The 18,812-nt window shown below is 46.2% G+C and overlaps 1 protein-coding gene across 5 annotated transcripts in view; it reads left to right on the top strand.

Moving 5' to 3' along the window:
* LOC310831099 (multidrug resistance-associated protein 1-like) overlaps nucleotides 1–18,812 on the top strand; it is a 78,810-nt gene that overhangs the window by 19,122 nt on the left and 40,876 nt on the right. For all 5 annotated transcript variants that reach the window (XM_083711270.1, XM_083711269.1, XM_083711268.1 and 2 more), the window contains exons 2-9: nucleotides 3,587–3,763; nucleotides 4,982–5,107; nucleotides 6,215–6,352; nucleotides 7,567–7,692; nucleotides 14,010–14,071; nucleotides 14,845–14,976; nucleotides 16,305–16,532; nucleotides 18,225–18,402. In XM_083711270.1, coding sequence (XP_083567396.1) covers nucleotides 3,587–3,763; nucleotides 4,982–5,107; nucleotides 6,215–6,352; nucleotides 7,567–7,692; nucleotides 14,010–14,071; nucleotides 14,845–14,976; nucleotides 16,305–16,532; nucleotides 18,225–18,402 — 1,167 coding nt within the window. The remainder of the gene's footprint in view (nucleotides 1–3,586; nucleotides 3,764–4,981; nucleotides 5,108–6,214; nucleotides 6,353–7,566; nucleotides 7,693–14,009; nucleotides 14,072–14,844; nucleotides 14,977–16,304; nucleotides 16,533–18,224; nucleotides 18,403–18,812) is intronic.

Here is an 18,812-nt window from a genome sequence, read left to right as displayed (position 1 = left end):
AAGGTAAACGGCGTTTCCGTGCGCTGCTCTGGCTTCTGTCACAGTGTCCCGTTGCACCAGAAGCGGTTTAGTCATGCTGGCCACATGACCCGGAAAGCTGTCTGTGGACAAACGGCGGCTCCCTCAGCCTGAAAGCGAGATGAGCGCTGCAACCCCATACAGTGGTGCCTCGCAAGACGAAATTAATTCGTTCCACAAGTTTTTTCTTCTTGCGAGTTTTTCGTCTTGCAAAGCACGGTTTCCCATAGGAATGCATTGAAAATCAATTAATGCGTTCCTATGGAGACCGCTTGCCAGGCTGGCGGTGCGAAGAAGGGCTTTTCTCCCCACCGCAAGCCTTCAGGACAGGTACGGGAACAGAGGGGAAGGCGCGCAGCGCTTCTCCTCTGTTCCCGGGGCTTGCGGTGGGAGGAGGGTTTTTCCTCCCCACGCCAACATTCAGAACAGCATTCTGAAAGTTGGTGGTGGGAAGGAAAACCCTCCTTCCACCGCAAGTCTTCAGAACAGCCATCCGAAGGCTGGCGCGGGGAGAAGGTCTCTCCGCCCCACCGCCAGCCTTCAGAGCAGCCATCCCAAGGCTGGCAGTGGGAGGAGGTCTCTCCGCCCCACCGCCAGCCTTCAGAGGAGGTCCGAGGACAGTGGGGAAGACGCGCTGCGCTTCCCCGCTGTCCCGGAGATTTCCCTCTGGGCTTTTGTCTTGCGAAGGAAGCCCATAGGGAAATTCGTTTTGCGAAGCGCCTCCAAAATGGAAAACCCTTTCGTCTAGCGGGTTTTCCGTCTTGCGAGGCGTTCGTCTTGCGGGGCACCACTGTAGTTGCCTTTGAGTGGACCTAACCATCCAGGGGGCCTTTACCCTTTTTTTTTTTTTTTACCTTTTACTTTTGAAGATGCAGGGTGGTTTTCCCCATGGAATGCACCAACACCAACACCACCTTTCCACAATTTGGTGACCTCGGGATGTGTTGAGATTACAATTCCCTTCAACCCTGACCATTTATTGGCTAGGGAAAATGGGTGTTGGGCCCAAACATCTGAAGGGAACAGGTTAGGGAAGGCTGGTCTAAGCTTTGGCATCCAGGTACACACATCCATAAGAACAGGCCAATGACCCATCTGTTCCCACATCTGGGTAGTCATCGTGGCTACACAGATGCTTATGGACCCGGACACAAGAATACTCTTCCCCTCCTGTGGTTTCCAGCAAGGGGTGTTCAGAAGCATATTGTTTCCAGGTTTGGGGGCAGAGCATCGCCATCATAGCTCCTCCTCATGTTTGTCCAGTGCTCTTTTACAAATCATCCAAATTGGGGGCCATCACTGCCACCTGTGTGTGAGAACTCCATAGTTTATGCACTGCCTAAAGAAGTATTTTCTTTTATCCATCTCAAATCGCCCAGCGTTCACTTTCATTGCATGTCCACGAGTTCTAGCGCTATGAGAGAGGAGGAGGGAAACTTTCTTTCTGTCTGCTACTGTTCTATGCCACGTACAATTTAATCCACCTCTATCGCGTCTCCTCTCATTCACATCTGCAACCATTCCTTGTCGGGGAGCCGCTCCATCCCCTGTTGCCCTTCTCCGAACCTTTCCCAACTCTTACAAATATGCCTTTTGAGGCGAGGCAGCCAGGGAAATGGTGTGAATTACCATTTGCCCGAGTGGCTGTGACAAGTCAGAATCGCTCTATAGATTACCTAGTAGGAAAGCTTTGCAAAACTCGATGTTTCGTTTTCTTTTTTCTTTTTTGGAGAATGGCTGTTGATCAACAACAGAGCACCTGCTTTGTATGCAGAACGACACAGGTTTGTTTCCTGGCAACCCAATGTAGGGCTGGGAGAGATTGCTGCCTGAAACCCTGGTGAGATGCTGCCAGTCAGTGTTGACTGTACTGAGCTAGATGGGCCTTTAAGCCCACTTGTGTTGTTGATTGTTGTTGCTGTTTTTAAGCGACAAAATAACTCACTTTATGAGTGGAGCAGTGAATTTTTAGGTCAGTGTTTGGAGACTTGACTTGCACACGACTGGAGGAGCATAATGTTTCTGAGTTGGCATGAACCAGACAGACAGGAAAACCACCAAGCAAATGGTTTGGCACAACAATACAGCAGGTGACCCTGTTGCACCCGGTTTGTCTGGCCTCAGGCTAATGAGACAGAGGAACAGGAAGCGAGCAGAGGAGCCTCCCTTAAAAGTTTTCTTGCCCAAAGACTGTGTCTGGTCTCAGTAACTTCGCTTTGATGCTCCTTGCCTGTCACGCCAGAAACCCGAGAGTTAAAAAGTGGCTTTCAGAAACGGAAAACAAATCTCGCTTCCAAATTCTTCCTCTGTTTCCCCCAGCAGCAGTGATAGCATCAGTCCTGAGTAAAGTTGCAGCATCTCAGTAAAATCTAATCTCTAGATTATCTCTTGTCATTTGTTGACAAGAGTATTGCAGGCAATACACAGCAGCAAACAGCGTAAATAGAGAAGCATTGGCACAGCCGTATCAGTAAACAGTAAGCAATATAAATTTGTCAGTTGATAGAAGCAAAAGCTGTAGCAGACACAACTAGCAGTGTGGGGCAGTAGCAGTGAAGGTATAAGCAGCATATTAAGTGCAGATATAGTTTCAAGTATAAATAGAGCCAGAGCAAGCTTAAATAGAAGAGCAGTAGACACCTCCCCAGAAACACACAGCCACCCACTTGCAAGGAAATGTAGTCCCATGTCTCCAGCAAAGGCCCAGGCAAGGAAGTAAGAACCCCCTCCAATTGAAATAGAAAGGCGATTGAAAAAGCTCATTGGTGCATTTAGTTTCTCTCTACAGTGACAGGCAGTGGCTCTCTGGGGTTTTAGACAGGGAGGAAGCATGCCAGTGCTAACTTAATTACATAAATATATCTGCTGATAAGGAGATTCGCCTTCTCCTGACAGCATCTTTTTTACCTTTATCACCTACAAGGAGGGTATTCAGTGGGTGCAGCTCTCTCGCTTCCTCGCATTTCCATGCTGGAAAGAAAATCTTCACTGCTTTTTGGGCTTCCTCTTTGCCCTTCAGCCGTTAAAGGCATACGTACCCCACCAAGTAGCATTGCTTATCAGCAGGACCCAATCCTCAATGTATTTACTTTCATTGACCTTTCAGTGTCACCACAAGAGAATAATGCTACTGATTTGTACCACTGTTGTTGTTCATTTGGCGGCGATTGATCAATCGATTCATAAAACTTTTGGCCAAATGGCATTCCTGAGATAGCTCAGTCGGTGGAGCGTGAGACTCTTAGTCTCATGGTCGTGGGTTCGAGTCCTGCATTGCAGGGGTTTGGACCAGATGACCTTCACACTCCCTTCTAAGTCTATGATTCTATCCTGCCTTTTGATTTGAAGGCTCTCCAGGTGGCCTGCAAGAAGCGGGAGCAGAGGAAACTGTCTTATGCAGAGGCAAACCACAGGCCCATGGAGCTTAGTATTGTCTGCACCGACTGGCAGCAGCTCTCCAGGGTTTCAGGCAGGGAACATTCACAGCCCCACCTGGAGATGCTGAGGGTTAAACCCAGGGCCTCCTGCAAACTCTACAGCGTGATAACCCGTTCCCTTCTTTTCTCAGGACTGGAATTTAACATGGTACACCGAGAACCCAGACTTCACCAAGTGCTTTCAGAAAACCGTCCTCACCTGGATCCCTTGCATTTACCTCTGGGCTTGCTTCCCAATCTACTTCGTGTACCTCCAGCGCCATGACAGGGGATACATCCAAATGTCGCATCTCAACAAAGCCAAAACAGTAAGTGGTGCATGCATGCTCCGTCCCATTCCATAATGATAATTTTACTATTTATACCCCACACATCTTACTCGGTTGCCACAACCACTCTGGGAAGACTTCCAACATATATAAAAACATAATAAAACATTAAACATTTTAAAAATTTAATGCTGTATAGTTTTTAACACTCGATTGGAAGCCGCCCAGAGTGGCTGGGGAAACTCAGCCAGATGGGTGGGGTATTAATAAATTATTATTATTATTATTATTTATTATTATTATTATTATTAACAACTTCCCTATACAGGAATGCTTTCAGACGGCTTAGGGGGAGGCGGGTGTTGGATAACTTCATACCCTCCAACATATCTCCAGTGAAAATAGGGATATCCTAAGGAAAAGCAGGACATTCCAGAATCAAATCAGAAACTGGGATGGCTTCTCTTAAGCCCCTGGAAAATAGGGACACTTGGAGGGTCTGCATGATATACAGTGGTGCCCCGCAAGACGAACGCCTCGGAGGCCGAAAAACTCGCTAGACGAAGGAGTTTTTCGTTTTCTTAGCCGCTTCGCAAGACTATGGGCTTGCTTCGCAAAACGCGTCTTCCCCACTGTCCCCGGACCTCTAATGAAGCAAGGGGCGGCGGGGAGAAGATCGCTTCTCCCCGTTGCCAGCCCCACAATCTCCGGGGACAGAGGGGAAGGCCCACACGCCTTCCCCTCTGTCCCCTCTTTTGAACCAAGGGATGGCAACGGGGAGAAGCGATCTTCTCCCCTCCGCCCCTTGCTTCAAAAGAGGGGACAGAGGGGAAGGAGCGCCCTCCCCTCTCTCCCTGGACCCCTTTTGAACCAAGGGGCGGCAACGGGGAGAAGCGATCTTCTCCCCGTTGCCGCCCCTTGCTTCAAAAGAGGGGACAGAGGGGAAGGCGCGCGCCTTCCCCTCTGTCCCCGGACGGTCTCCATAGGAACGCATTGATTGATTTTCAATGCATTCCTATGGGAAACCGTGCTTCGCAAGACGAAAAACTCGCAAGAAGAAAAAACTTGCGGAACGAATTAATTTCATCTTGCGAGGCACCACTGTATATGAAAGCTAAAGTCTTCAGAATCAATTGTTCCACCAGCCCAGTCCAAAGCAGCTCCATACAAAATGCTGCTAAGAGACCCTGTTCTCCTAATTCTTTGTTTCATGAGGACCATTTATCTGAAAACAAATCTCTTTTTTTCCTGTTTCAGGCCTTGGGCCTCTTATTGTGGATAGTCTGCTGGGCAGACCTTTTCTACTCTTTCTGGGAAAGAAGTCACAACATTTTCCGAGCTCCTGTTTTTTTAGTCAGCCCTACGATTTTGGGCATAACAATGGTGAGTGAAAATGATGCTTTATTCTTCTGCAGCTTCATTTTAGCAGCGGAACTTGTTTTGTTTGTAACCAAGGACAATGGGGACAGCTAAAACGAGCCGTTTCCACTTGTAGGAAACCTCATTATGCTTGTGTCCCGATTGTAAATCCCGGCAGTAGTTTGTTGCTGCCTTGGTGCAGCCTCACCAGATCGGATTCCTGCACAACGCCTGATCAGAGAACCAAGGAGGAATGGCTTCAAAAGTTAATGGACTATGCAGAAATGGCGAAATCTAATGGACTACAGCGGAAATGGCGAAATATACAGTGATAAAAGTGATCAACTGTTTATGGAAGAGTGGAGACCCTTTTCGCACTATTTGAAATACAGTTATAGTCAAATGAAAACACCGGCAGGGTTCGAATCACATGCGCAGAATGAAAACAATGATAAGTGAAATAGAGGATAATTGTATTATATCAAAGTTTGTCATATAAAGCAGTAGGTATAAGGTGGAAATAAGAACATCACGGAAGTAAGAGCAGGAAGTCAAAATTTTAAGAAAAACGTATGTTGAAATATAAGTAAATTTTTAAAACCTGTGAAAATCAATAAAAACTATGTCTAAAAAAAATACAGTCGTACCTTGGAAGTCAAACGGAATCTGTTCCGGAAGTCCATTTGACTTCCAAAACATTCGGAAACCAAAGCGGGCTTCTGGTTGGCTGCAGGAAACTCCTGTAGCCAATCGGAAGACATGGAAGCCACGTCGGACATTCGGCTTCCAAAAATAGTTTGCAAACCAGAACAGTCACTTCCAGGTTTGCAGCGTTCGAGAGCCGAAACATTTGGAAACTAAGCTGTTTGAAAACCAAGGTACAACTGTGGATCAATAAATATCATAAAGTTGGAAGGTACCCTCAGAATCATCTAGTCTAATCCCTTTTCAATGCAAGGATATATGACTGTCCCATATGGGGATCGAACCTGCAACCTTGACATTATCAGCCCCATGCTCTAACCAACTGAGCTGTGTCCCAAGGGGAGGATTTGTGGCCTTGTTCTCTTTTTGCTTTGCCATCATCGTTCTGATGGAACAGTAATCTCCTGCCCTTTGATATCTCCACAGCTGCTTGCCACATTTTTGATACAGTACGAGAGGATGAAAGGAGCCCAGTCTTCAGGAGTCATGTTGCTCTTCTGGCTTATTGCGCTCCTGTGCGCCACCGTAACTTTTAGATCCAAAATTATGCACGCCTCGAGTACGGTAAGCAGCCTCCGCTAAGCACAGATGACTCTTTGGAATCGTGAAGGGAACCAGTTGCTTGTTTAATGATTTAACTCGGGATTCTTGGCAAGCTCTGTGCAGCCACACAAGTGAGTTAATGACCCATTAAACCTCATTCCGAAGCGTTAAAGGCCACTAAAGTGTGCTCGCTTTCCTTTTTTCCTTTTTGTTTGAAACTCAAATCAAAGCCTGGATGAGCTTGTCAAGGGACTATCAAAACGGCCCTGCAGCCTCCTTGGAAGTGCAGTTTAGAGATACAGCGGCTGTTGAAAGAGCTGGGGAAATGTTTTGTTCTTTCTCCTGATCATTATGCAGAGAATTTTCTGCGTTTTTATTTTTTTAAGATGTGTTAGCTAGTGCGTGCATGCGCATGCACATTCTAGCATGCTGTAAAACGCAAACACTTCCATTTGCTACAGCTTTTTTACATTTATTATTATTATTATTATTATTATTATTATTATTATTTCTATACCACCCCTCATCATAAGCTCTCAGGGTGGTTCACAGAATAAAGCGCAGGATAAAAACAAGTAAATAATGAAAAACAAAACAACCCTTGAGGAAATGGTTCATTCTCAGGTGTGTGCAGAGCTGCCTCCGAACATGGCGAGTCTATAGATCAGGGGTCAGCAAACCTTTTCAGCCGGAGGTCGGTCCACTGTCCCTCAGGCCTTGTTGGGGGCCGGACTATATTTTGTGGGGGGAAGAATGAATTCTTGTGTCCCACAAATAACCCAGAGATGCATTTTAAATAAAAGGACACAGGACACATTCTACTCATGTCAAAACACGCTGATTCCCATACCGTCCGCGGGCCGGATTTAGAAGGCAATTGGTTCAGATCCGGCCCCTGGGCCTTAGTTTGCCTACCCATGCTATAGATTGTCATGGAATAATAGCCATTGGAATCCCCTTCTCTTCCTCCTCATTGGACTTCTCTAACCCCCTTCAAAACCTTCTAAAACTGTGGCAGTCAGCACGTTTTATGGCGTACCATATTCCATAAATTAGTTACACCCTGTGTGGAGACGCCCTTCTTTATCTCTGCCCTGAATCTCCTGCTGATCAATTTTGTCTGATGCGCCCAAGTATTGATGAGAGAGTTTTCTCCATCTCCTTTCTCTACGACGCACGTTCTTTTGCTGGTTTCTGTCAGTCCGCTAACCACAGCATTTAATGTCTTCTTCTAGGGTTCTGAAGTTGATGTTTTTCGTTATATTACATTCTACATCTATTTCACTTTGGTGCTAATCCAGCTGATATTATCCTGTTTTCCTGAGAGGCCGCCTTTGTTTTCGGAAACAGTTCATGACCCTGTAAGTAATTTCTCTCTGAGGGATGCCTGGGAATTTGCTTAAGTAGGTTGCTTCTAATAATTTTGTGATTGCTTGATTTTCAATTTTATACATTTCAGTAATTTTATACTCATTTTAACATTTGAAAACTTGTCTTCCTTCCCCTTTTTTCTGCGGTTCCTTAAATGTATTTTTTAATACATTCTGCATATCCAAATTAACTTAATTTGCTCATTTATTCATCCACTTTAAATATATACTCCTCTAAAACTGCAGGTTATTACAGTAACCCTGCCAATGTTCTTACCAGTTTTCTTCTAATGATTTTGTTTGACCATGTTATATGCAAACAAATTCTTAAAATAAGAATTCTGGAACTCTCTTCTTAGAGTTTCCAGAAAGAAGCAAGTTTATTGGCCGAATTGTTGGTGGTGGTTTTGTTTCTTAAAGGTCATTTTCTTCCTATTTTCTGGTCCTATAAATACTGCAGTGTGGAAACTTGTGTGTCTGTGTATCCTAAGCTGTTGTTCAAAAATCTCTGCAAAGAGGCTCATGAACTGGGAAGGGGTCATTTCTGCTATCTCGTTTGTGCACAGGCCTTCTCTCTGTTTCGTGGGATTAGTACCATTTCCCCGGCTTGACAGTTGTGATTTAGCTCTTAATTAGGTCCATAGTTGCGAGTTCTTATTTTTACATGGTGATGTACCTTGTGGACTTAAATGGCCTCTGGTGGTTTATGTATTTGCTTAACTAGACCATGATACTGATTTTAGTGAACAGGTGAGCTGGTTTGGGAGTTTGAGCTGGGACCAAGCGGAGGGATAAAACTGGAAAAAGAGGAGCAGTCATCGCTATTCAGCTTACTTTTCCCGATTGTAGACTAGCTAAAATCTACATACCTAACTTAGTCACAGTCATTAATTTCAGCAGGTATACAGTCGTACCTTGGTTTTTGAACAGCTTAGTTACCAAACGTGTTGGCTCCTGAACGCCGCAAACCTGGAAGTGACCGTTGCAGTTTGCAAACTATTTTTGGAAGCCAAACGTCCGACGGGGCTTCCACTGCTTCTGATTGGCTGCAGGAGCTTTCTGCAGCCTATCAGAAGCAGCGCTTTGGTTTGCGAACATTTTGGAAGTTGAACGGACTTCTGGAAGTTGAACGGAATTCCTGTTCGACTTCCAAGGTATGACTGTACTTTGAATAAAAGTTACTTGCAGACCACCCATAAGAATCTGATTTATACCAAGTCAGGCCCATTGGTCCATCTAGCTCAGAATTCTCTACACTGACTGGCAGCAGCAGCCGCAGCTCTTCAGGATTTCAGGAAGGAATTATTTACCAGCCCAACAGGAGATGCCATTGAGGGTTGAAGCTGGGACCTTCAGCATGCAAAACAGATGCTCTGAGCTGCAGCCAGCAGGGGCATTCAGACATACACGAGAACAAGCTTTTGGCTTGCACACACTCCTCCTTCCTTGCACACAGTGGCTCAGTTCAGACGATGATTCTCCTTCCCGCTGCATGCTGGTTTCAGCACACTGTCGCTGGGTAGCTCAGTTGGTTAGAGCAGTGTCCCCCAACCTTGGGCCTCCAGCTGTTTTTGGACTACAACTCCCATCATCCCTCGCTAGCAAGACCAGTGGTCAAGGATGATGGGAATAACGTCAAGGTTGGAGGGTCAATCCCCATACGGGACAGCTGCATATTCCTGCATTGCAGGGGGTTGCACTAGACGCAGCGGTTCTCAACCTGTGGGTCCCCAGATGTTGTTAGGCTACAAGTCCCATCATCCCTGAGCTCTGGCCTTGCTAGCTAGGGGAGATGGGAGTTGTAGTTCAACAATATCTGGGGACCCACAGGTTGAGAAAGGCTGGACTAGAGGATCCTTGACGTCCTTTCCAACTCTACAATTCTATGGTTCTATGATCCTTGCTTTTATTAAGCCAGAGTTCCCTGTTACATTTGAAAAAGGGGAACTGTGTATTAATGGCATCAGGTTAACGAATTAAGAGAAATAAGCCAGGATACCCTGGAATGATTGCCCAACCCAGCCACTGATCGATGACTTCCTGATTCGGTAGCAATTTATACTTTCCCAGTTCTTTCAATTAGTAAACTATGAAACCAGGTTTGAGAAGTTGCTAATCTCGGGGTGCCAAGGAAGAATAGAATATGTGAACCCAAGATTCCTTTAGTCTTATTTTTGTTATTCCCCAACCACCACTTGATGTAGTGCTTGAAGAACCCCTGTAATGGTTGCGAATTCTTACGGTGGTTTTGTCCCTGTAGCGCTGCTGGCTGATTGCACACTGCGGTAGAACACACTTCCTAAATGGAAACTGTGGCAAACAATACTCTTAATAGGTAAACAGAACAAGTTAGCAGTTATTCTGGTTAAAAACTGGCTATGACTTCTAGGTTAGAAATGTTCTCCAGAAGGAAAGGCCTGTGTTCAAATCTTACACACTCTAGGGACTTGCTTTCAGTTCCCTGTTTGTTAGTAGAGAGCTACCTCACCTTAGTGGTTGCAAACCTGAAGAGATTATGGCAATTGTTGTTGCTGCTGCTGCCGCCCATTTAGAGTTATATTATTTGAGTAATATATCTTAATGAAGACACTAATGAATGGTAATATAATCCAAGGCAGAATTTGCTTGGAACCTGAACTCGGGTCTTTTCGGTTACAGCGACTGTTTTGCCGTGAATTGATTCATTTCAAAGGGGAGGCATTTCTTCCTAACAGGAATGCAATCAGTCAGAAAGAGCAGTCAAAGCCCTTCATCGTGTTTGACCTGTTGCCACTGACTTCTGCCAACATAAATATTTGTCTTCAGCCTATTCTCTGCCTCTTTTGATCCCTGGGGCAGATAAAATCTTGCTCTCTGGCTCTTGCAAGTAGCTTAGTTTTGATAGATAGCAAAATGCTGGTGGGGCTGGCGAGCAGGCGGCCTAGGCTACCCGTCCCGTTGTGCCTGTTCCTCCTTTTCTCAGATCCAGAACTGAGAATCTCACTGCCTTTAAGCCATATTCATCAATGGCCACTCGCTGTTCTGGTAGTTCAGAGGGGTTTCCATGCAGATCTGCTTTCTATTACTTTTGGGAGTTGTCCGTATGGTGTGCTTCCATGGAAAACTTGAGCATACGAAGGAATGCGATAATGTGGGAAGTGCTTGGCCTTCTATACTTCATAACAACGCTCTTGGTAACCAAGAGGTGGTTGTGCTGGCTGTGCCAAAGTTAGGAAAGGAATCGGGGAGATCTTGGCATTCCTTTGGAAATAATAATCATAGTCGGGTGGGTGGTAGCGGCTGCTGTTTCCCCTTGCTTTTAAATCAAAGCATAACTTGTGCCTGGTTTCATCCGTCTGAGATGATACATAAGAGAATATTGGCTTTTGTTTTTTTAGCTGCTGCTTTCCGCCTTCACCCAGAGGGTGGGGACCACCATGCCTCAATGTGTTGCTTTTGACCTCACAAGCCCTGCCATATGTAAACAGGCTTCCAGACGCAGATGATTAATAGGGCAGTTGGGGCTCCAGCGGCTGTTTGATAAGTTAGGGACACTCTGGTCTGTTCAACGGAAAGCAAGGACAGAGGGTGCCTTGTCTCCGGCCCAAAGAAATAACTTTATAATGTGTTGTGTCACTGGGCCAGGAGCAGCGAGTTCTCGCTCGGCTTGGCTCTGTGTGGCCAAAGCAGCCCTCTTCCCTTTCCCGGACCCAGCCGAAATTCCTGCAGGTGGTGGTGGTGATAAGAACAGGCCAAGTGAGGTAGTTGTGAAGCCAAGAGGCCGAGACAGGTTCATGGTTGCTGGGATTGGGGTGTTGGTGGAAGCTGTCTGGCGGCAAGAGCCAGCCAGGGCTAGAGAGCGGCAGGTTGGCAAAAGCTGTCATATAAGTACAGTGGTACCTTGGGATGCGAACGGGATCCGTTCCGGAGCCCTGTTCGCATCCAGAAGCAAACGTAACTAGAGACGGCACGTCTGCGCACACACGCGTCGTTTTTTGCTGCTTCTGCGCATGTGCATGATGTCATTTTGAGCGTCCACGCATGCGCGAGTGGCAAAACCCGGAAGTAACACGCTCCATTACTTCCAGGTTGCCGCGGAGCGCAACTCGAACACGCTCAACATGAAGCATATTCAACCCGAGATATGACTGTAGACAGCAGTAGAAAAAAAGACAGTCACGGAACCGAGAAATTGCACAAAACATAAGAAATACTGAGAAAATCCCTGAAACGAGAAGTAATCGATTAGAAATATTATCTTATGGAAATGGACTAAATAATAAAAATCAAAGAGATTAAGGAAAAAAATGAGAAAAACCTAAAATTGAAGAAAGCCTTAACGGGATGCCAGCTACAAACCTCATTTCACTGAACTATTCAGTTTCCTCAGAAAGAAATAGAAAAATCATAAACCTTAAACGACCTTCGCTTCACCTAAGTCGAGCTAGGATTATAATACTTCAGAATTTTTGGGAGTTCTACCCCCTTTCTTTGAATTTTGGTCATTTAAGGTTTATGATTTTTCTATTTCCTTCTGAGGAAACTGAATAGTTCAGTGAAATGAGGTTTGTAGCCGGCATTCCGTTAAGGCTTTGTTCAATTTTAGGTTTTTCTAAATTTTTCCTTAAACTTTTTGATTTTTATTATTTAATCCATTCCCAGAAGATAATATTTCTAGTCGATTACTTCTCCTTTCAGGGGACACAGATGGCGCTGTGGGTTAAAGCCTCAGCGCCTAGGACTTGCCGATCGAAAGGTCGGCGGTTCGAATCCCTGCGGCGGGGTGCGCTCCCGCTGCTCGGTCCCAGCGCCTGCCAACCTAGCAGTTCGAAAGCACCTCCGGGTGCAAGTAGATAAATAGGGACCGCTTACCAGCGGGAAGGTAAACGGTGTTTCCGTGTGCGGCTCTGGCTCGCCAGAGCAGCGATGTCACGCTGGCCACGTGACCCGGAAGTGTCTTCGGACAGCGCTGGCCCCTGGCCTCTTAAGTGAGATGGGCGCACAACCCCAGAGTCTGTCAAGACTGGCCCGTACGGGCAGGGGTACCTTTACCTTTACCTTTACCTTTTTACTTCTCTTTTCAGGGATTTTCACGGTATTTCATTTGTTTTGGGCATATAAGTAGACAGCTTTTGCAGAACAGAAAGTATAAGCTTTCTCATTCCTGGGGAAAGAAACTTGAGCAGTGTCACCGTGGGCTTTTGTGCTCACCACTCCAGGAAGGGAGCGCCAATCAGGGTTGGTGCAAAGGGCTCTCCTCCTTGGCAATGTGCTCTTAGTTGAAGTTGGCGGCTGCTTTTCAGCTCTGCGGTTGGGCGTTGAGCTAGAATGGAAGTGAGGGACTGAGCGATGTCTCACCACCCGGGAGACTGCCCTTTCCGTAACCCTGACTTAATGTTGTATAATTGGCCGGGCCTTTAATCTGTTAGGAGGGACTGAGACGCCGAATATTCTCTAGTTTGGCTGCGGGTTTCTGACGCTGGGGAAGGGAAAGTTTTTCCTGATAGCTCTAATAAAACCGCTGACGTCCTTGCCATATGTGTGCTAAGGTGCTTTTGGAGCCAAGCAGCACTGATTCCAATTGACCGGAATATTTTTCGGTTTGTGGCAGGAGGATTTGAGTGAAGGGCAGTATAGCTCAGAGACAGAGCCAGCTGCATTGCATGTAGAAGATCTCAAGTTTGGCCTCTGGCCTCTCCAGCTAAAGGCCCCCGCTTGAAATCCTGGAGGAGTCTTACCTGTATGCATAAATAATACTAGCATCATCCAGGATTTCTATTGGGGGCCTTTAGCTGGAGATGTCAGGGTCAGCCTTGGGACATGGTACAGGCAAAGGAGGTGCTCTGAGGCAGCTTCCTGTCTTCTCAAACTTGTTGTTTAAAACTTAGAGTCTAATTGCAGAGGCAGGGAGTGGGCCCTTGCAGCTGAGAATTAGCTAATGGCTCCAATTTGGGGTTTCAGCATGATAAAACCTCACCTCCCCCCGAATCTGGTACTTCTCCCTATCGCTGTTAGAGAGCTCTGTTTGAAAATGTTTCTCATGCGTTATATACAAACACACGCTGGGGTTTTGTGAGACGCACCATCTACGTGCTTGGTTTTAATTTGGCACACATTATTGAACTGAATTCATAATGTTAAATGGGAACCCTTAGTGTTTGTGTGCAAGTTAGCATGTATAATACAACTAAAATTTGGGATGGAAATGAGAAACTAGGTATGGCAAGCTTTGTTGTGATTTTTAAAAAAGCACCTGGATGTTACATTCTGCAGAAAAGCAGAAATATTAAATCAGATTTGTAACAGGTTGAATATTTTTCACTCCTTAGAACCCCTGCCCGGAATCCAGCGCTTCTTTTCTGTCCAGGATCACATTCTGGTGGATCACTGGGTAAGAGGACAAATGGTTCACATTTGAGCTCCATCAACCTATTTTCCCTATGCCTGTTTAAGGCTTGCTTGAGGCTCTGTTATCCTTGGCAGTTTGACATATAAGTCATATTGGGTACTGGCTCCTCCTTAGAAAGAAATGAGAAACAAAAACGGTTGTGTATCGAGAATTCCAAGTGAAATAAACCAATGACCATATGAATAACAGCATATTTGAGGGGTGAAGCATTGAAATTCTCAAAGACAGTGGGTTGGCTGTTTTCTTTCTCTCTTTCTCTTTCACTCTCTCTCTGTTTTCCTTCCTTCCTTCCTTCCTTCCTTCCTTCCTTCCTCTTTTCTTATCTAAAGCAGGGATGGGGGTGTCCTTGACCACAATGGCCAATGATCCGGGATGATGGGAATTCTAGTCCAGCACCCATCTAGTGGAGCTTAAGTTTCCTGCTGCTGGTCTAAGGCATGCACCTATGTTTGCATTTCATATGAGCTGTGCTTGTGCACCTTGTGGCTTATTAGTCCCATGTTTCTGCTACAGAAATACTGATTATATATACTTGCAGTTCTCTGTAACTGGTTTTGCCACTGGACATTGCCCAAAGCAATATGCAATATTATTATTATTAAAAAGCAGCATGAAAACAAATACAGTGGTAACTGTAGATGCTTTCACCTCCAGTTACGTATATGCAGCAAACCCAGAAGTATCTTTCCAGATTTCACTGTGCGCGCATGCGCACAGGTGCAGAAGGTGTTAAAGTTGTGCTTTTTCTAACGTAGGTTGATGGTTCAGGGATATCGGCAGCCGTTGGAAGCGAAAGACCTGTGGTCGTTAAACAAGGAGGATACATCTGAAGAAGTGGTGCCTGATATGGTTCAGAACTGGGCGAAGGAGTATGCGAAGGCAAAAACGTACGTGTTTTAAGTTTACCGTCAGTGTTAAACTACTAAGAATCCGAACGGGAGCCTGTGGCTGCCAGATGTTGCTGGGCTATCCTTCCTTGTGCTGGCTGGGGCTTGTAGGGGGTAATGCAGATCATTCTCAGTATATAACTCCACTGAGGTTTCACCTTTCATTTTCTCTGTAAACTTCCTTTCTACAACAAAGTCTTTAAAACAGAAAGAATGAGGGGGGGGGGCAGGGAGCTCCTCAACCGTTTCTGTCCTGGCTCTGCAAAAGGCGAGAAACGCTGGGTGAGTCCTGGAGAGGGGAGAAGGGGAAAAAAGTCAATGAGTAGCTGAATTGCAAACCCTGCCTTGCAGCTATTCAAAGCCTCAGACTCCAAAACACAGGTGCATGCAGGCAGTTCCAAAATTAACGGATGATTTACAGCAGGGGTAGGAAGAGTTTTTGTGGCTTGGGCCGGTTTACAACCCCACAGACGCCGCGGTGGGCCGGAGCTTCCTGCAGCCAATGAGAAGCCGGCTAGCATCGCGGAAGGCGGTCCCCACTCTGCCCCGTGCTGGTTTAGTGCGGCGCATGGGAGCCGACTGAGCGGCCAGAGGGGGTCCCTGAGCGGGCGGCGGGGGTCCATGGGCCGGTTAAACGACTCCCATGGGCCACCCATGGGCCTTAGGTTGCCGATCCCTGATTTACAGCATATTTGCAAGGAACACAGGCCTGCTTCTCTCCAAGGCATTTCCCACCTCTTCTTTGACCTTCTTGCAGATGCAAGACTTTGCATAACTTCGAAACCCATTTCCTTCTCATTTAAAGCAGCCAGATGCAAAAGAAGCCAGGGTGTGTGCACCTTTAACAGATTATTATTATGATTATTTATTGAATTTATATACCTCCCTATACATAGGGCGTCTCAGAGAGTATTTCAGCAAGCCTAGCCTGTCATGCAAGTAAAGCTGCTGCAATTCTCTCTTCTATACTGCTACTAAGCATGCAGGCAACTTGACTCCTTTTGCATGTAGCCACCGCACTTGTCTCTCCCTCCATCCCTCGCAAAAAGCAGCAGCTAATGGCCAGGGGGACAGCTGCACCTGACCTGCACCTGGGGTTAGAAACTTGCTCACCAGGTGATGTTGGCTTGCCAATTCCTGGCCAGCGTTCAAGGGATGTTAGGAGCTGTAGTCCAGCAATATCTGGAGTGGGCAGTGGCGGCGATGAGTTCCACACCATTTCCCCCCACAGTTGTAATAAAGAAATATGATAATACCATAAGTACACGTTGTGTGCAAATGAAGTATGCCAGTGAATACAGAATCTCTGGACGCTTCTGTTTCAATAGGCTCTCGACGCCAATGCTGTACTCGCCCAAGAAACCTACAAAATCCAGTGGCTCGAACGGGGATGTGACGGAAGAAGCTGAAGCTCTGATCATCAAACCTTCTCAAAGGGACAAGGAGCCGTCTCTTGCTAAGGTGTTATACAAGTCGTTTGGGCCATACTTCCTCATGAGCTTCCTCTTCAAGGCCTTCCATGACCTTATGATGTTTACAGGACCTGAACTCTTAAGGTAAGCAGAGCGCTGTCTTGCTCCCAGCACTGTAGAGTGCATGGATAGTTGCTGCTGGTATCAAACTTTTCCATGGGTGGTGCTTGATTGCTTTTGATACTCCTCTTCCTTTTATAAAGCAGAAAGTGGTTTACTTTGGTCTCCCAGCCCAGGCACCTCCAACTCGGCCCTCCAGATGTTTGGGGACTACAACTCCCATCATCCCTAGCTAACAGGACCAGTGGTCAGGGATGATGGGAACTGTAGTCCCGAAACATCTGGAGAGCCGAGTTTGGGGATGCCTGAACTAGCCATTTCCCACTTTTACACTCCTCAGAACCAGAAGTAGATGTCCCCAGATTTCATACAGTCTGGCATGCTTAGGAAAACTGCTGTCTAGGAGTTTACATGGTGTTTCTGTTCCTCCACTTACGACAGCGGTTTTCACAGCATTTGGAGGGACTCTTGGCAATCCCCTTGGAAGATTTTCAAACATTCCTTGGTGAGAAGGTACAGAACATCTTCCCTGAAGATGGCATGCTAACCCTCTCCTGACCTTCCCCTTCACTGCAGGGCAATGTGGCTGTGTTTGAGCAGGAACACTTTGTTCACATAAAATGGCGATTGAACTCTAGTAAGTTTGCTCAGCGATCCATGTAAATGGGCTGGGCTTCATATGAAAGTCAAGCGATTTGTTCATCTTGTTCAAAATGAACTTCTCTGGTGCATAATAGCACTCTAGGATCTCCAGCAGGAAGATGCCTTTTGTATTGCCTTCCGCCTTCTGCTTTTAGTCAGAGCTGTCTGGGATTGACCCTTATAAATGCAAAAATTTTGCTCTTCCATCAAACCCCGGTGCTTTTCTCTTAACATTGCACCCTGGAGTTTTAGATAGAGAACACGGGCAATGCGATTTTAAAGGAAATATTTGGGAAGGAGGTACTGAAATCTCAGTGGCAAGCCCACACCGTACTTACTTTGGAACGAACATTGTTTTAACCGATTCTAATTTTTATATAATTGTAACCCCTGGAATCTTACTAAGGTGATGGAGGGAGGGGTAAGAAAGCCAAATAAACAAACCCACAAAAACCTCCCTTATGCATGACATGCTTGGAAGTCTGTCCGGTCTCATAAGTTATGTATTTCCCCCACTTTAAATCTCCCTGGCTGGGTTATTGCACAGCAAAGGCAGCACTCTGAAATAATCAAGCGTCGCCAATGGCCTCTGTAGTGGTGGCTCTGCAGAACGCTTTCCCCAGGCTGCTTGCCTGGTCTATACCATTAAGTGTCAGGCAAGGATTTTTATTTTTTAAAAACTTTTAATTTGCCCATGTGTTCAAGTATATTTTTTAGCAGCTATTTAATTGGATTTTAGGAGACCTTGCAGCTGTAAAATTGTATTGTCGTCTGTTTCTTTCGTTAGCCACTTCAAAAATGTTTGCATTTAAGAGCTGGTTGGAATTCCACCCCCACTCTCTTTAATGGACCTGTTTCACGGCCAGAGTGTTTTCAGTCTCGCTTCCCTGCAGGCCCACGCCATCTTTGGACCTGTAGGGAACTGGAGATCATAGAATCATAGAACTGTAGAGTTCTATGATTCTATGATCTCCAGTTCCCTACAGGTCCATGGTGAACTTCCCTCGCTCACTGGCTAAGCAGAGCTTTTTGCTGGCTTCCTTTCAAATGTCCCCCGGCCTGCTTCGTTTGCAGGTTGCTCATCAACTTTGTGAATGACAAGAACGCCCCCAATTGGCAAGGCTACCTGTACACAGCGCTCCTCTTCGTCTCCACCGGCCTGCAGACTCTGGTCCTCCACCAGTACTTCCACATCTGCTTTGTGACGGGGATGAGACTTAAAACAGCTGTGATCGGTGCAGTCTATCGGAAGGTAGAGACCTGCAGATGTATACCCTAACCCCGCCTGACATCACTTTGTCCACAGGGATTGGCGCCCGCAGTGAACTAATAATAATAATAATAATAATAATAATAATAATAATAATATCTTTATTGTCATTGCCCCCTCTCGGGGACAACGGAATTACTTGGCTGCTCCATCCACCCATGTAGGGCACTCCACTCAAAATCAGAACAACTAGACTAAATATCTCACTCAGTAAGCTTTCATCCTAAACCCCCACAGTTGGCTTTAACTTTAGGCTGGGGTAGCGTTGCTGCAATTGTCCCCAGCTGCATAGGGAGCTGCGACGGTCCTCGCCCACATCTTGAGACACTGCCCTGGCTGCAGCTGCTTACAAATGACTTCCACCCTAGGAGTGTAGCTTAGCAACGCTGCCC

The sequence above is a fragment of the Podarcis gaigeae genome, assembly GCF_964106915.1.
Source record: "Podarcis gaigeae genome assembly, chromosome: 14".
Classification (NCBI taxonomy): domain Eukaryota; kingdom Metazoa; phylum Chordata; class Lepidosauria; order Squamata; family Lacertidae; genus Podarcis; species Podarcis gaigeae.
This window is presented reverse-complemented; position numbering and strand designations above follow the sequence as displayed.